Source organism: Ranitomeya variabilis, chromosome 3 (genome assembly GCF_051348905.1).
Source record: "Ranitomeya variabilis isolate aRanVar5 chromosome 3, aRanVar5.hap1, whole genome shotgun sequence".
In the NCBI taxonomy this organism is placed as follows: domain Eukaryota; kingdom Metazoa; phylum Chordata; class Amphibia; order Anura; family Dendrobatidae; genus Ranitomeya; species Ranitomeya variabilis.
This window is the reverse complement of record NC_135234.1, coordinates 238,890,139-238,909,115: the sequence shown is the minus strand read 5'-3', so window position 1 is coordinate 238,909,115 and position 18,977 is coordinate 238,890,139. Positions and strand designations below refer to the sequence as shown.

General features: G+C 42.7%; 1 protein-coding gene across 1 annotated transcript in view; it reads left to right on the top strand.

Annotated features, from left to right (window-relative positions):
• Nucleotides 1–18,977, top strand: part of AATF (apoptosis antagonizing transcription factor) — a 144,095-nt gene that overhangs the window by 22,734 nt on the left and 102,384 nt on the right. Inside the window, exon 3 of the mRNA XM_077295312.1 lies at nt 7,029–7,310. Coding sequence (XP_077151427.1) covers nt 7,029–7,310 — 282 coding nt within the window. The remainder of the gene's footprint in view (nt 1–7,028; nt 7,311–18,977) is intronic.

The following is an 18,977-nucleotide window of genomic DNA, read 5'->3' as shown; positions in this document are numbered from 1 at the left end:
TTTATTGGGCATCAGAGCTTTTTAATTTGCTGTGTTTGTAATGTATCTCATCCTTTGTATCGCCTCGATGAAAGGGGACCTGTCACCTCGTCTTTGGCTATTATACTGGTCCCAGTCTGCTGTTTGTGAAGCAATGTGCATCACCAACATGTTTTTGGCACAGGAAAACTCCAAGTATTAGGTTTTAAAATGAACTACTTTATAAATTCTGCAGGCCTACAGCATTGCATTTGATTGCCATTACTGTTCTGAAGTCGTCACAGCAATCGCGTATCGAATCCCGGGCGTGCGCACTGCCCATCCACTTCTCGCCGGAGTGCAGAGTGGATGGCGAGCATAGCATGCACGCTCACATGTCTTGTAGCCACTGCCTCAGAGCAGCCCCATCACCTGCGTGCATCTGACATGAGGCTGTACACCCAGAGTCAGTGCGCATGCCAGAGGAGCGGATAGGCAGTGCGTACGCGGGATTTTATACGTAGTTGCCAGTCATGGCGGTCAATTCAATGCTGTGGGCGTGCCTAATTTCAAAAGTACACTGAATTATCCGTGACTGAAAAGATAGTCACCAACCCTATGACTGAAAGGTCTGTGAGGTTTTTAAACCTAATACTTAGCGCTTTTCTGTGACAGAAACATGTTACTGATTAGCATTCCTTACTAACAGCACACTGGGACAAGTTTAAAAGCTAAAAACGAGATGACTGGTTCTCCTTAAACTTTATTTGGTTTCAAAAATAGAAGTGTTAATAGTTTATTTTTATCAATGTACAGGCAACCAATATTTGGTGTGACCAGCCTTTGCCTTCAAAACGGCATGAAAACATGAGTTCTTCTAGGTAGGCTTGTACACGTTTTAGGAAGGAACTTGTCTGGCAGGTTGTGCCAAACATATTGGAGAACTAACCACAGATGTGTGGGTGTAGGCCCAGCCGACATGATGTGGTGGTCACATCATCATCCCCAGGGCTCCTTGTTCTGCTTTAAGGCTCATCCACTCGTTAGTTACCGTATATACTCGAGTATAAGCCGAGATTTTCAGCCCATTTTTTTGGGCTGAAAGTCCCCCTCTCGGCTTATACTCGAGTCATACCCGGGGGTCGGCAGGGGAGGGGGAGCGGGCACTGTCTACTGTCTAGTTATACTCACCTACTCCCGGCGCGGTCCCTGCAGTCCCTGCTTCTTCCAGCGCTGCATCTTCTTCCTGTACTGAGCGGTCACATGGTACCGCTCATTACAGTGATGAATATGCGGCTCCACCTCCCATAGAGGTGGAGCCGCATATTCATGACTGCAATGAGCGGTAACGGTGACCGCTCAATACAGGAAGAAGATGCAGCGGTGGAAGAAGCAGGTGCCGCGCCAGGAGCAGGTAAGTATACGGGGAGGGGAGCGCTGCGCGATATTTACCTCTCCTCGTTCCGGTGCGGCTCAGTCATCAGCGTCCTCTGGCTGTGACGCACAGGGCGCGGTGACGTAGTCAGTGCGCCCCCTCTGCTGAGCGTCAGTGCTGGAGACGGAGTTGCACGAGGAGCAGGTAAATATTGAAAGCGCCGGCGTCCTGAGCGAAGAGAGGTGAGTATGTGATTTTTTTTTTTTTTATTGCAGCAGCAGCAGCATTATATATTGCACAGATTTATATGGAGTATCTATGGGGCAATAATCAACGGTGCAGAGCATTATATATGGCACAGCTTTCTATGCAGCATCTATGGGGCCATAATGAATGGTGCAGAGCATTGTATATGGCACAGCTTTCTATGGAGCATCTATGGGGCCATAATGAACTGTGCAGAGCATTATATATGGCACAGCTTTCTATGGAGCATCTATGGGGCCATAATGAATGGTGCAGAGCATTATATATGGCACAGCTTTCTATGGAGCATCTATGGGGCCATAATGAACGGTGCAGAGCATTATATATGGCACAGCTTTATATGGAGCATCTATGGGGCCATAATGAATGGTGCAGAGCATTGTATATGGCACAGCTTTCTATGGAGCATCTATGGGGCCATAATGAACGGTGCAGAGCATTATATATGGCACAGCTTTCTATGCAGCATCTATGGGGCCATAATGAATGGTGCAGAGCATTGTATATGGCACAGCTTTCTATGGAGCATCTATGGGGCCATAATGAACGGTGCAGAGCATTATATATGGCACAGCTTTATATGGAGCATTTATGGGGCCATAATGAACGGTGTAGAGCATTATATATGGCACAGCTTTATATGGAGCATCTATGGGGCCACAATGAACGGTGCAAAGCATTATATATGTCACAGCTTTATATGGAGCATCTATGGGGCCATAATGAACGGTGCAGAGCATTATATATGGCACAGCTTTATATGGAGCATCTATGGGGCAATAATCAACGGTATGGAGCATTATATGTGGCACAGCTTTATATGGAGCATCTATGGGGCAATAATGAACGGTATGGAGCATCTATTTTTATTTTTGAAATTCACCGGTAGCTGCTGCATTTCCTACCCTAGGCTTATACTCGAGTCAATAAGTTTTCCCAGTTTTTTGTGGCAAAATTAGGGGGGTCGGCTTATACTCGAGTATATACGGTATTCATGTACAAGTGCTATACTTTTCACAGATAGAATTCGTATTTAGGATACCCTATGGGACTGGTGACATGTCAGATTTTTTTCCTCAGAGTATTCTGAGCAAAATCACAGAGACATTTTCGATATTGATCCAAGTGTCGGTTTAAAATCGACAATGAAAGTCTGTGGGTCAGTGGAAAAAATCTGACAGCATTTGGATACCATCCATGTTTTGTCTGTGTTTCACTGACTGATAGGTAGGAGACTGTAAAGAAACTTTTATTTTCTCATCAGTGAAAAAAACTAATGAAAATCTATCGCTCTGATAAAAATCACTGGTGAAACTGTTAGTTTTTCTCGTACATCATAATAATTAACCTGTATGAGCCCTTACACTGAAGATAATTCTTGAAGCAGCGCTCCATTTTTTTTTTCTTCAGCGCTGGAGTGGTAGGTTACTTACCAGCCTCGTCTTCAGCTCTCCTCTGTGCTGCTACGGTCCCACACCACCATCTTGCCAGCACAGCTTGTGACTGACTGAAAGAGATAATGGTCGCAAGTTTTTAGTCTATATCTTTGAGCGCCTTGTTCTTTCTCTCAGTCTTACGTTGAGTTGTCAGTTCTGGAGTGCCCAGCAAGCACAGGTGCGATCCTACAGTGCTTAGTGACATTGGCTGTATGTATGGGGTCATGTCCTGCTCCAAAATAAATTTGGAGCCAATCCAACACCTCTTTAATGATGTTCCATGATGGATAAATATCTGCTGGTAAATCTCAGCATTCAGGACACTGAACCTGGAATCCTGTGCAAATCCCCAACTCTATTTGCCAAAATGCAGTTCCAAATTTCCAAGGAACCTCCACTATGCTTTATTGTTTTTTGCTGACCCTCATTATTGTATTATTCTTCAACCCTTTTGCAAATAAATGGACTTCTGCTACAGCCAAATATTTCACATTTTGACTCCTCAGTCCTGAGCAACTGCTGCCAATTTTCTGCTCCCCATTTCCTGTATTGTGCCTATGTGTCTCTTGGCAAAAGGTATGTTGTTTTTTTTTCTCAAGATGTCCACTTCTGCCCAGGCTTCTAGAAACAGCAGATGGGTGTAGCTGGGGCTTGCTGGTTGCTGCCAGCTCTGAGCACTGCTGGAAAAAAAAAATAAAAATTACAACGCAAACACAATTTTTTTGCTTACAACTCCACTCTATACACTGTGAGCACTAGGTTTGAGCAGTGACTGTACTTGCAGCCTGCAGCATCCTCCCTGACTAAAAGCTGGTGGCTTCCAGGAGGAAATACGTTTATTTTCTTCCGGTAGCTGTGCTATAAGTAAGTGGGCTTGGCAGCATTGTAACGCTATTTCCTTAGAGATTAACCCTATATCTGCAGGTAACATTACATTTAAATAGCTTCCCATTTGCTGTGTGTCCATGTTCAGGATCTGTTCCTGCTCAGCCCTTAATCACACAGGACGTCACTGTGACACATGGTAAGGTTTTAATGCTAAAGGTTAGGACCATCCTGAATTTGGGTACACCTTGACATTGGTCGAGTGACTTTTACGTTTTGTTTTGTTTTTAAATCTGAAACTTTGTTTACTAAGGACCCAATGTTGTTTATTTGTACTATTGCATTTACTTATTTACTTGCAGCAGGGTATATGTTTATTTTGTCTCTGTTTTGAGTTTATCTGTAGGTAAATGGTATTCCCTGAGGTGACAAGTTCCCTTTAATCATAAGAAAAAAAAACCTTTAAGGCCCCGTCTCACATAGCGAGATCGCTAGCGAGATCGCTGCTGAGTCACAAGTTTTGTGACGCAACAGCGACCTCAGTAGCGATCTCGCTATGTGTGACACGTACCAGCGATCAGGCCCCTGCTGCGAGATCGCTGGTCGTGTCGGAATGGCCTGGACCTTTTTTTGGTCGTTGAGGTCCCGCTGACATCGCTGAATCGGTGTGTGTGACACCGATCCAGCGATGTCTTCACTGGTAACCAGGGTAAACATCGGGTTACTAAGCGCAGGGCCGCGCTTAGTAACCCGATGTTTACCCTGGTTACCAGCATAAATGTAAAAAAAAACAAACACTACATACTCACCATCTGATGTCCGTCAGGTCCCTTGGCGTCTGCTTCCTGCTCTGACTGCCGCCGTAAAGTGAGAGCACAGCAGTGACGTCACCGCTGCGCTCTGCTCTCTGCTCTCACTGTACGGCGGCACTCAGTCAGAGCAGGAAGCAGACTGCGAGGGACCTGACGGACACCGAAAGGCGAGTATGTAGTGTTTGTTTTTTTTGGTAACCAGGGTAAACATCGGGTTACTAAGCGCGGCCCTGTGCTTAGTAACCCGATGTTTACCCTGGTTACCCGGGTGCTGCAGGGGGACTTCGGCATCGTTGAAGACAGTTTCAACGATGCCGAAGTCGTTCCCCTGATTGTTGGTCGCTGGAGAGAGCTGTCTGTGTGACAGCTCCCCAGCGACCACACAGCGACAAAACAGCGACGCTGCAGCGATCAGCATCGTTGTCTGTATCGCTGCAGCGTCGCTGTGTGAGACGGGGCCTTTAGACTGTGTGCACACGTTGCGTTTTGTTCGCGTTTTTTTGCTATAAAAACCCATAAACGCATACATTATGCATCCCATCATTTAGAATGCATTCCGCAGTTTTTGTGCACATGCGGTAAACGCAGCATGTTTAAAAATTTTGCGGATTTTTGCGTTTTTCCCGCTATTTAATGCATTGGGAAAGCTCCGGAAAACGAAAAAAAAAAACCGCATGTGGATTTCTTGCAGAAAATGTCCGGTTTTGCTTTGGAAATTTCTGCAAGAAATCCTGAACGTGTGCTCATAGCCTAAGTTTGGTTTTTCGATAATTTTACTCACCCATAGAATCATGTTGCCAGGTCTTTTTTTTTCTAGCATAATTAATGCTTACACCCCCACCTCCACAAACAAATATTGGCTGTATTTTTTTGTTCACGATTTCACTCCACTTGGAATTTTGTTCCCATTTTTTCAGTACAAAATTTCACAATGAACTTTGTCATTCAAAGCTCCAATTCGTCCCACAAACCCTCAGTAAGCATGATCTGACTTCTCTAGGAGATGTTTCTCTGCATGCTCTGATCTGTGCCAAGATTACAGGTAGTGACGGGAGGAGATGAGCTGTGATGAGCACCAGTGGTGGACCCTGTGTTATGTGCTGTATATAGAGGTGTTATATCATCCTCAACACGTCCATCGTAAACTGTCTACGTCGCTACAATTTTGAAAATGTTCTAATCTAAAATATTACACCCTGTTATTGTGTACATTGAATTTCCTATACAGAATTTGTGTTGTTTGCAGTAAACCTGCTGCCATCAATGACATCCAATATGTATCCATTGCATATATCCATTTTTGTTTGAGTTCCCTGGGCTGTAATGCTGATCCTTGCCTGTTACAAACCCTTTGATAAAGGGTTATACAAATTCAGTGTAGCATAAGGGCGTAATACACCCTCTTCATATATGTGGATTGCAACAGTAGTATAACCAGCTTTGTACAATTTCTCGTTCTGCTCTTCTTATTTTATATGCTCTTCTGGGTCCTTATCATACCAGGGAAACCTCTGCATGGAGTTTTTATAGGGATCAGCAGTTGGTTAAAGTTTCTGAAAGTTCCTCCATCTTTTTGCTGTGCATACAGTAAAATAACTGGATTGTGAGCCTCATAAAAATAGGGATACCTATCATTCCTACCCTACAAAATCCTGTCGATGCATCGTCCGCCATTCTTTTCTATTCTAAATTACCTTGACAAAAATGCAACATTTTTATTCATATGGAGGTATTCCTTATATCTCCTCCTGAGCTTGGACGGTGCAACAATGGGAGTGATTCATTCAAACCTGACGCTCATTTAGGTAACTCCAGGTTCATAATGCGTTTGGGCCACTCGTCCGTGGCTCAGTGGGGCACGATGGTCAACCCCTATTGTGCCTGCTTTAAAAGATGGTCACTGCCAAAATGGAGCCAGACAGAGCACAATGTGACTCAGGCTATCTTAAGTGAATGGCCCTATCGAGGGTTCCGCCCAACTATCTTTTCAAGGACATTAAATGGAAGCCCTTATGGAGCTACAGACATGTGGCCCAAACTCACTGTGAATATACCCTAAATTTGAATCTGATAATACTCAGTTTTCATAGTGTGTATTAGGGTGCTGGAACAAGTTGCTGCCTAGCCGAAGTAACCATGGGCAGTTTGCCCCCACGCTAATGAGTAGCAATACTATGAGCGATTACTGCAGCATGCCCAACAACATTAAAACTATACTTCAGTAGCTTACAGTAGCCATGACAGTCTTAAGTGTGTTTCTATTTCTTGTCTCATTTCTTTTGTGTCCCTTTTAAATCGTGGATTTCTATTAATGAACCAAAAAAATAAATATCAAATGTTTTTATATTGATTTAGATGAAGATTTATCACATGAGGTTGCGTATGATGATCTTTCTGAAAACCTATTACGAAATGATAAAAGTGATGTCACAGATGAAGAGGATGATGGGGACGATGATGATGATGATGAAGTGGAGGATGACGATGGTGGTGGTATTTACAGCACAAGGCAGGATTCTGATGAAGGCCAGAATGACATGGATGGGTCAGAATTTCCAGATAATGCCGTACAGACATTCTCTAAAGAGAAGGTGTCAGCAGATGTTGCTAAAGGGCAAGGAATTAAGAACCAATTAGGTGAGCCATTATTTTATAATATTGTTTCAAGTTGTTTGTTGTATCTTTTTGAGGGAGTGATTTATAGATTTGATCCAACTAAACAGACTAAAGAGTATTCACTTCAGTGCTGCTCTCCTAAGACCTTCAGTTTTTAATCTTGAATAAAATACAAGTGCTTCTCACAAAATTAGAATAACATCAAAAAAAGTTAATTTATTTCAGTTCTTCAATACAAAAAGTGAAACGCCTATATTACATAGTCATTGCGCAGACAGTGATCTATTTCAAGTGTTTATTTCTGTTAATGTTGATTATTATGGCTTATAGTCAGTGAAATCAGAAAAATTCATTATCTTAGTAAATTAGATTAATTAACAAAACGCACCTACAAAGGCTTCCTAATTGTTTAAAAAGGTCCCTTAGTCTGTTTCAGTAGGCTCCACAATCATGGGGAAGACTGCTGACTTGACAGATGTCCAGAAGGCAGTCATTGACACACCCCACAAGGAAGGTAATCCACAAAAGGTCATTGCTAAAGAAGCTGACTGTTCACAGAGTGTTGTAACCAAGCATATTAATGGAAGGTTGGATGGAAGGAAAAAGTGTGGTAGAAAAAGGTGCACAAGCAACCGGGATAAATGCACCCTTGAAAGGATTAAGAAAAAGCCATTTAAAATTTTTGGGGAGATTCACAAGGAGTGAACTAGTGCTGGAGTCATTGCTTCAAGAGCCACCACACACAGACTTATCCAGGACATGGGCTACAAGTGTGTCATTCCTTGTATCAAGCTGCTCATGACCAATAGACAACACCAGAAGCGTCTCACCTGAGCCAAGGAGAAAAAGAACTGGACTGCTTCTTAGTGGGCCAACGTGTTTTCAGATAAAGTAAATTTTGCATTTCATTTGGAAATCAAGGTCCCAGAATCTGGAGGAAGAGTGGAAACGCACACAATCCAAGCTGCTTGAGGTCTAGTGTGAAGTTTCCACAATCAGTGATGGTTTGGGGAGTCATGTCATCTGCTGGTGTAGGTCCACTGTGTTTTATCAAGACCAAAGTCAGCACAGCCGTCTACCAGGACATTTTAGTGCACTTCATGCTTCCCTCTGCCGACAAGCTTTTTGGAGATGGATATTTCATTCTCCAGCAGGACTTGGCACCTGTCCACACTGTCAGAAGTACCAATACCTGGTTTAAAAACAACAGTATCACTGTGCTTGATTGGCCAGCAAACTCGCCTGACCTTAATTTCCCATAGATTCTCTATGGGGTTAAGAGAAAGATGAGACACCAGACCCAACAATGCAGACGAGCTGAATGCTGCTATCAAAGCAACCTGGGCTTCCATAACACCTCAGCAGTGCCACAGGCTGATCGCCTCCATGCCACGCCGCATTGATGCAGTAATTGATGCAAAATGAGCCCCGACCAAGTATTGAGTGCATTTACTGTACATAGATTTCAGTAGGCCAACAATTTGGATTTTAAAATCATTTTTCAGTCTGGTGATATAAAATATTCTAACTTACTGAGATGATGACTTTTGGGTTTTAATTGGCTGTAAGCCATAATCATCAACATTAACATAAATAAACACTTGAAATAGATCACTCTGCTTGTAATGACTCTATATAATGAGTTTCACTTTTTATGTTGAAGAACTGAAATTAACTTCTAGATGATATTCTAATTTTGGAGAAGCCCCTGTAAGTGCGCAATACAGTTTGTTCACTTTTGTTGAGTCAGGCTATTAACACTAATAATTTCAGTTGCCTATGTATCTGTACAGATGATTTGCTAACTAGCAGCCTTATTATTACTGCCCTATCAATACTTATTCAAGCAGGTAGTATGCTCATGTAGTAGTATCTGGTGCTGTTCATGTATGGACCTGAAAGCCACTGCAGTGTTTACATGGCTGCCTGGCTCTGATTTCTGTAAGTGCCAGATCAGATTTGGTAGCAAACTTTATATTGGAAGAACAAGTTATGTATAAATACAGCAAATTGGCTTGCTCATTAAAGGATTATTCCCATCTGAGATAGTAAAGATGTTAGTGTAGGTCTTGTATGAGCCGCCTTTAAAGGGTTATTCCCACAAATGACATTTTTATAAATCATAAGTGGGTATTGTTAATATACAGATTAGGCTTGACAAAAATTGTATCTTTGTGTCTTATTTCAGTATTTACCTAACCCTCTGTGTATCCAATTTCACATAGCTGAATTGATAGTTATATTTGTATCTGCTAAAACTACATTTCCCAGCGGCACTTGCTTGTCCACAGTGCTTCAGATGTCCAACCCCCCCCACGCACGCACACACACACACACACACACACACACACACACACACACACACACACACACACACACACACACACACACACACACACACACACACACACCTGTGTGATTCCAATTAGCCCCCATAGAGTTATCATCTGGCTAGTCTTAGTTTAGATTTCCTGCTTCTGTACATTCTCTGCTCCTGAACAGAGCCCTGCCATGCCAATTTCTTTATATACTAATGAGGATGGCACAAGATAAAATCGGCCAGGCATAGTACCGTATAGGAGCAAAGTGTATGATAAAGGTAGAACCCTGTCATGCCAGTTTCTTTCTTCTGCATCTACATCAGTATAGCTGCCTGCGTTGTTTTTACATTATTAGCTGATTTATAGCAGAAGTCAACTACACATCTGCACAAAGGTTTGTGTAAAGCTGGGCAGTGGAGAGCTGATACACAAACTGAGCTGTGCTTCTTTACCTGCTCATGATGGCTCAGTAATGTGACAATACAAATGCTGTTCTATTGATGCAAATGGAAGAGGATTATCTTCTGCCACTTGCATCAGCAGAGCAGCATTTGCAATTTCACATCACTGAGATGTCTGCTGCAAGCAACTAACATAGCTCAACACTGGTATGTTTTTACAACTCCATTGAGGAGACATACAGGTGAGTTGTGCTCTGATAGAAACCAGCAGAACAGTGATGCAGGAATGTAAAAACAGCCAGTCAGCTATATTAATGAGGATGGCAGAAGATAAAATCGGCCAGGCATAGTCCCATATAGGAGCAAAGTGTATGATAAAGGTTAGAGTACGTTCTGTGTCAGGGGTGGAGGCAGGGCCAGGGCTATGCTAGCAGGAAGCCAGCCGAGAGACTGCACTGCACATGATCAACCAGGAGCAGTGGAACGATGGCCTACCGATTCCAAGGTCAGCTGGAAGTTTTAAACAGTCTGGAAGGGGCAACCTTTGGGGGGGTAATTTGTGCAAAGCAGGGGTAAATTTAAAAATGAGTTACATTGGCTCAAATTAATAAAAATGTGTACATTGTTATGACAGGTCCATATTGAGATTTTGGCAATAATCCTTGAAGCCTCTGCACTTTCCTGCGTGTAACTTTAACTGGCCAGTAGATAGTTAATGAGTAGTCAGAACAGCGCCTCATATCTTTATTAGTACCTGTAACGAATAGACGGGCTTAACTTCAGCATTCATTGTCCATTCTAACGAATTGTGAATGTGCTCAGTTAGGAGATCATACACCATATTGTCCCTGTTGTATCCATCTGGTCTCATAACTCCTGTTTTATACTGATCAATAGTTAATACTGTTGGGCTGACAAGTTTCACATTTCTGTTCACTCCCCTAAATTACTTTGTGACACTATTTAAACATGGGCTGTGTAGTAATAGCAAACCAAGACATAAACCCCACTAAAATCTTAATATTACATCATGTCGGGTCCCTTCCACATACTTCCCAGCAGATGATTGCTGAATTATTCAGCCATTCTCTGCCTCTAACAGCAGAGTTTTGCCCCAGCTGTTAAACTTTTACATGCAGCTGTTAATCTTTGAAAGTAGCATTTAATACACGGGGGGGGGGGGCATTTCATTCTTTGTGCCCATCGGCGCTCCCATGATGTGATTTTGGGGTGCTAATCAGTTGCCATGACAGCCACGGTCTGTTGGAAATCACCATGCCTGTCAGTATGGTACTCTTGTGAATGCCAGCCTGTAGCTATCTTTCATAGGAGACAGTGATTTTTCCCATACATAGTGCTGTAGCACTGCTGTGTATAGTACAAGTGATTGGATGATCGTAGGTACAGTGGCATGTAAAAGTTTGATCTCCCCTAATTAAAATGACTGTTATTGTGGACAGTTATGCAAGTCAAAGATTAAATGATCTCTAAAAGGCCTAAAGTTTAAGGTTAGTGATGAGCGAGTATACTCGTTACTCGAGTTTCCCGAGCACGCTCGGGTGTCCTCCGAGTATTTTTTAGTGCTCGGAGATTGTTTTCATCGCTGCAGCTGAATGATTTACATCTGTTAGCATCTTGATTACATGTGGGGATTCACTAGCAACCAGGCAACCCCCACATGTACTTATGCTGGCTAGCAGCTGTAAATCATTCAGCTGCGGCAAGGAAAACTAAATCTCCGAGCACTTAAAAATACTCAGACAACCCCCCGAGCGTGCTCGGGAAATCTCACGCAACGAGTATAATCGCTCATCACTATTAAAGGTCACACATTTCCTTTGTTACGGTTATGACTACTTCACCATCATTGTTAGGAAAGGCCAAGAGGCCAAGTGATGCAAATTTCCCAGCTTGATAAAAACCCAGCCACCTCTAACCTTGTGTCAAAAAACAGTAGCTATTGGTTCTTCTAAGCATCTGCCTAGGACTCTGAAAATTATAATGGTGGAGGCCCACAAAGCATGAGAAGGCTATAAGAAAATACCAAAACATTTTCAAGTAGCCCTTTCCTCAGTTTGAAATGTAATTACTAAATGTCAGTTACCGGGAACAGTGGACGTCGAGATAAGGTCTGGAAGACCCCCAAAAATTTTTGAGTGAGAGCTGCTCATAGGATTTTTGAGAGATGCTCCTAGGATTTGCAAGGCAAATTCAAACCCCGCTTGACTGCAAATGACCTTCTGAAAGATTTAGCAGACTCTGGAGTTGTGGTACATTGTTTTACTGTTCAGATACACCTGCACAAGTATGGCCTTCATGGAATAGTCATCAGCCGAAAACCTCTCCTGCGTCCTCACCATAAAATTCAGTGTCAGATGCAGGCAAAAGAACATCTAAGTAAGCCTGATGCGTGTTGGAAACAAGTCCTGTGGACCGATAAAGTTAAAATAGTACTCTTTTGGCCACAATGATCAACGGTATGTGTGGAGGTAAAAGGCCACAGAATTTCTGGAAAAGAACATCTCCAACCATTAAACTTATGGGGGTGGATCAATCATGCTTTGGGGTTGTGTTGCAGCTAATGACAGGGCAGCATTTCTCAGATAGAGGGAAGAAGGATTCAATGAAATTTCAACAAATTCTTGATGCAAAGATAACACCATCTGTAAAAAAGCTGAAGTTGAAAAGAGAATGGCTTCTACAAATGGTTAATCCTAAACACACGTTAAAATCCACAGTAGGCTACCTTAAAAGGCGCAAGCTGAAGGTTTTACAATGGCCTTCACAGTCCCCTGATTTGAGCATCCTTAAAAATCTGTGGCTAGACCTCAAGATAGCAGTGCATGCAAGACGAACCAGAAATTTCACAGAATTGGAAGAATGGATGAAAATCCATCAAACAAGAATGGAGACTGTTGGCTGGCTACAAAAATCATTTTACAAGCTGTGATACTTTCAAAAGGTGGTGCTACTAGGTACTAACCATGCAGGGTGTCGAAATGTTTGTATAGAATAATTTTCCTTTATGTAACTTTAAAAATTTTGAAGAAGCGATCATTTCATCTTCAACTTACATAACTGTTCGCAATAACAGTAATTTTGACCAGGGGTGTCTAGATCTTTACATGCCATTTATAAATAGTGTTGAAAAAGTTTTAAACAATATGAAAAAAATAAAAGTTCAAATCAACCTCCCTTAGCTCCATGAAAAATTGTGCATTATACAGTACAGACCAAAAGTTTGGACACACCTCATTTAAAAATTTCTCTGTATTTTAATGACTCTGAAAATTGTAAAGTCACACTGAAGGCATCAAAACTATGAAATAACACGTGGAATTTTATACTTAACCAAAAAGTGTGAAACAACTGAAAAGGTCTTATATTCTAGGTTCTTCGAAGTAGCCACCTTTTGCTTTGATGACTGCTTTGCACACTCTTGACATTCTCTTGATGAGCTTCAATAGGTAGTCACCAGAAATGGTCTTCCAACAATCTTGAAGGAGTTCCCAGAGATGCTTAGCACTTGTTGGCCCTTTTGCCTTCACTCTGCGGTCCAGCTCACCCCAAACCATGTCGATTGGGTTCAAGTTTGGTGACTGTGGAGGCCAGGTCATCTGGCGTAGCACCCCATCACTCTCCTCCTTGGTCAAATAGCCCTTACACAGCCTGGAGGTGTGTTTGGGGTCATTGTCCTGTTGAAAAATAAATGATGGTCCAACTAAACGCAAACCGCATGGGAGAGCATGCCGCTGCAAGATGCTGTGGTAGCCATGCTGGTTCAGTATGCCTTCAATTTTGAATAAATCCCCAACAGTGTCACCAGCAAAGCACCCCCATACCATCACACCTCCTCCTTCATGCTTCACGGTGGGAACCAGGCATCTAGAGTCCATCCGTTCACCTTTTCTGCTTCGCACAAAGACACGGTGGTTGGAACCAAAGATCTCAAATTTGGACTCATCAGGCCAAAGCACAAATTTCCACTGGTCTAATGTCCATTCCTTGTCTTTAGCCAAAACAAGTTTCTTCTGCTTGTTGCCTGTCCCTAGCAGTGGTTTCCTAGCAGCTATTTTACCATGAAGGCCTGCTGCACAAAGTCTCCTCTTAACAGTTGTTGTAGTGATGTGTCTGCTGCTAGAACTCTGTGTGGCATTGACCTGGTCTCTAATCTGAGTTGCTGTTAACCTGCGATTTCTGAGGCTGGTGACTCGGATAAACTTATCCTCAGAAGCAGAGGTGACTCTTGGTCTTCCATTCCTGGGGCGGTCCTCATGTGAGCCAGTTTCTTTGTAGCGCTTGATGGTTTTTGCAACTGCACTTGGGGACACTTTCAAAGTTTTCCCAAATTTTCGGACTGACTGACCTTCATTTCTTAAAGTAATGATTGTCACTCGTTTTTCTCTACTTAGCTGCTTTTTTCTTGCCATAATACAAATTCTAACAGTCTATTCAGTAGGATTATCAGCTGTGCATCCACCAGACTTCTGCTCAACACAACTGATGGTCCCAACCCCATTTATAAGGCAAGAAATCCCACTTATTAAACCTGACAGGGCACACCTGTGAAGTGAAAACCATTTCCGGTGACTACCTCTTGAAGCTCATCAAGAGAATGCCAAGCGTGTGCAAAGCAGTCATCAAAGCAAAAGGTGGCTACTTTGAAGAACCTAGAATTTAAGACGTAATTTCAGTTGTTTCACACTTTTTTGTTAAGTATATAATTCCACATGTGTTAATTCATAGTTTTGATGCTTTCAGTGGGAATTTACCATTTTCGTAGTCATGAAAATACAGAAAAATCTTTAAATGAGAAGGTGGGTCCAAACTTTTGATCTGTACTGGACACAATCACACTTCAGTGGGGGAAATACGTTTTGATCCCTTGCTGATGTAGTAAGTTTGGCCGCTGACACAGACATGAACAGTCTAATTTTAAGGGTAGGTTAATTTTAAAGGGAACCTGTCAGCAGATTTTGCCACTATAAGATGTGGCCACCTCCTTTCAGGGCTTATCTACAGTTTTCTATAATGCTGTAGATAAGCCCCGGTCCGACCTGAAAGTGAAGAAAAATTAGTTAATTATACTCACTCCGGGAGGGGGGCTGTCCTGTCCGATGGGTGTCGCAGGTCCGGGTTCGGCGCCTCCCATCTTCTTGCGACGCCTCCCTCCTTCTTCTTTGTCGCTCCCTGGCATCGCGCTCCTGCACAGGCATACTGATTTGCCCTGTTGAGGGCAGAGTAAAGTACTGCAGTGTGTAGGTGTTGTGCCTCTGACCTTTCCCGGCGCCTGTGCGCTGCAGTACTTTGTTCTGCTCTCAACAGGGCAGAGAAGTACACCTGCGCAGGAGCGCCGATGCCAGGGAGCGATGAAGAAGCAGGAGGGCGGCGTCACAAGAAGATGGGAGGCACCGGACCAGGACCTGCGACGCCCATCGGACCGGACCGCCCTGCAGGTGAGTATAATATAACTTATTATTCTTCTCTTGCAGCTTGGACCGGGAGCTTATCTACACCATTATAGAATGCTCTAGATAAGCCCTGAAAGGAGGTGACCGCATCTTATAGCGGCAAAATCTGCTGACATGTTCCCTTTAACATTAACCTACCCTTGAAATTATAGACTGTTCATGTCTGTGTCAGTGGGCAAACTTACTACATCAGAAACGGATCAAATACTTTAACATTGAGAGACATAATATCAAAAATGAAAGCCAGAAGATCGCATTGTATAAATTATATAAATTTATTTCCATTTTGCAGTGAGAAATAAGTATTTGATCCCTCTGCCAAACAACACTTAATACTTGGTTGCAAAACCCTTGTTGGCAAGCATAGCAGTCAGACGATTTTTGTAGTCGGTGAGGTTTGTGTACATGTCAGGAGGAATTTTGGTCCTATTCACACTAGTCTGGATGTGCCAGTCAGTTTTTTGTTATTAGCATGTTAGCTTACTGACCAAGCACCCCACCCTTAAACAAGTGGTGATTTTAATTACAGCAGGTCCCTACTTACCCATAAATGCAGGTATTGCTGAGAGGTGTCCACATTCATCCAGGAATTCAGACATCAGCCTAGCGAGGTGTTCACATTGGTTAGTGATGCATCAGTTTTTGAGACCACCTTGATGACGGTTGATGGGCAGATATAATTTGGCCAAATTTTATGCTAAGCGTCTCTAAAATGTTTTCCTAATATTCATAAGCCATATTGCTATTCATATTTCATATATTTCACAGTGACATGCCTTCGCATGATAGAGTGCAACCTTTTTTTGTATATTGTATTTGGAGGTCGCTCCTCCTGGTATGCACCTATTCACACTAGTCTGGATGTGCCAGTCAGTTTTACGTAATTTGGATTTTTCTTTAAGTGGCTTTGCCTATAAAAATTTGGTGGCTCCGCAAACACAACAAAGACGTTGTGGGAGCATAGCCTTAATCTTTGGCAAAATGTATGGGTTACTTTGCGAAAGATAAAATCCATAGTGAAAAGCCTTTTCTGCTTTAGAATGAACATGTAAGTATTGAAGGTTATTAAGATTTGTAGATTTTAGGTTGTTACAGCCTCAAGTCTCTATGACCTTGTATAAAATGGCTGATGTCCAGAAACTGGGCTTTTTGCCATATGTCTCCTCAAGTTTGTGTTGCCTTTTCCTTCAAGTACAATGAAGTGTCTCTTTAATTTGTATTGTTAAAATGTAGCTGATTTACTTTCCTCCTAAAGTACCTGCCGTGCGTGATGAACATTGCTTGGGCTAAGCTGTCTTAAATTCTACTACATAATATTGTGTAAGTTAAAGGTTTTGGTAAGGATCAAGATAATAGATGAAAATGTGAGTTACTCAAAAGGTAATCCTTTTTATTAGTTCGTTTGAAGGTGTCTTTGGGAGGTAATTGTTTTAAAGAATTAAATCATTAATTTTCTGCAGCCAACACATCCCGGCAGGTTTGACAAGTAATCCTGCTGGCTCACTATACATAATGCACCGCCCCATGGTTCAGACGCACTCTCTTTAATTATGTGAAATCTAATTTTGGCTAGTGCCCAGATGTGACTGTCTTTTGAAGCTGTAGGAGATCACCTGGACCAACCACCACCATTCCTTTCCCCTTTTGAGGATGAATATCATCATAAGTCCTGAAGTAATTTAAAACATAGCATTTTGTCAGGAGCAGACATAGACAGAAGAGGGTCCTCGTGCAAAAGCAGTATATGGGCCCTTTTCCGTCCAATATCTCATCAGAATGCACAATTCCACCTGCTTTAGAGGTATAAGTGGACCCCGTTACCTCTCATGCCCCTTCATGGCTGCACGGGTTTCAAAAAATGTGTGCGCCCCGTGTTTTATACACTGCTGAAGACACTTTGCCTTCAGTGGGCAAAGAGTAAACCTTGTTCTTGCGTTCACAAATTTGCATATACCAGACTACAAGATAAAGGGATTTTCCTGAATTTTGCCATCATATCAACAGAGCAGCTCTTGTTCTTCTCTGCTCTGTCAACAAGGCAGTGCTACTGATATCATGCTGATAGACAGCTGGTTCCGTTCAGTTAGACATTGAGGAGCTCGCTGTCAATCAGCATGACATCACCTACACAGCAGATAAAGAGAGAAGGAGCTGCTATATCTACAGTACGTAACATTGCTGCCCGAAACTGTCCGTGATGGCTCTGAGCCGGAACAGATTGTCTCAAGGCAGAATAGGCAAGTAGCATCTACCTGCAGGTAAGTTCTTGGCCCCATCACAAGCAAAATTCAAAGTAATGAATAAACCCCTGTAACCATTATCATATCATATATTATGCCCATAGATGCCTTTTTATTTTAGTAATTCATTAGTCATCAGAGTACATGATAATCAGCTATGATAGCTACAAATAGCTGAACTGTGCATAAATATAAGTTATCAAACTAGCACACATAATATAGTATTGATGGCATATAAATAATCAAGCCAAAGCACTACACAAAAATATATAATCTTTTATTAATTACATATAAAAAGAAACCTCTATTAAAATGTGACACACAAATGCAGCAGAGGCATGTACATGCAGGGCGTATACACAGATTCACTGTAAATAAAATATGCATTATCAATATTTTGTGCAAATGCTGAAATGGGAGCGGGAACATCTCCTCTTACCTCATGGCGTCCGCCGCTCTTCATTTGAATAAGCAGCATATTGTGATGTCTGTGTTTTCGGCATGCCACATGTCATGTTGCACCAGGCCCCATTCCAGCAGCCGCAGACCACTAATGTGACCGATGGAGTTGGTGTGAATCGAGTTAAATGTCCCTTTCCAAGGGCTCGTGCACACGAATGTTTATATCGGACAAGTGCTATATGTGGTTTTCACAGATGGCACTCGTTACCAATGTTGTTCTATGGGCTGTGCACATGTCTGATTTTTTTCATTTTTTTCCCCCTCTTGCCACATGCCCAGTTTTGGTCCAAATGTCAGTATTATTGGTATTTTCCTAGTCTGCAGGCCTTAACACTTGCCCGGTATCCTAAAAGCGCCAATGAGCTGCTCAGAAGAGCTGTAGTGGTGCCATCTAGAAGGATGACATGGCCTTTGTTGGCAATGTGTCTAAGGAATATGGTCTGCTCCAGCCAGTGTCTGTATCTACATTGTTCTGTTAGGGCTGTCGGCCTGTTTTTGCCGATGACGGATGTATATTTTTCCATCATACATGACGGCACCACGAGAGAGGGGATCCGCCCATCAAGGACAGGAAACCTTCAAGATAAAAGGGGCGGCTCCTCCACATCAGTTGGTTTCCTGTCCTTGACGGGGAACCCTCAAGATGGAAGAACGTCTGATGAAGATTGATGAGGATGCCGGGGCCTGGGTCGGGTGGATTTAGGCAGGCGCTGGTCTGCTGCACCCGTCACCAGGTACCCGTAGTCGCCTCGGGTGTCAATGTATACCATGCCCCCCCCTGAGCGAAGCATGG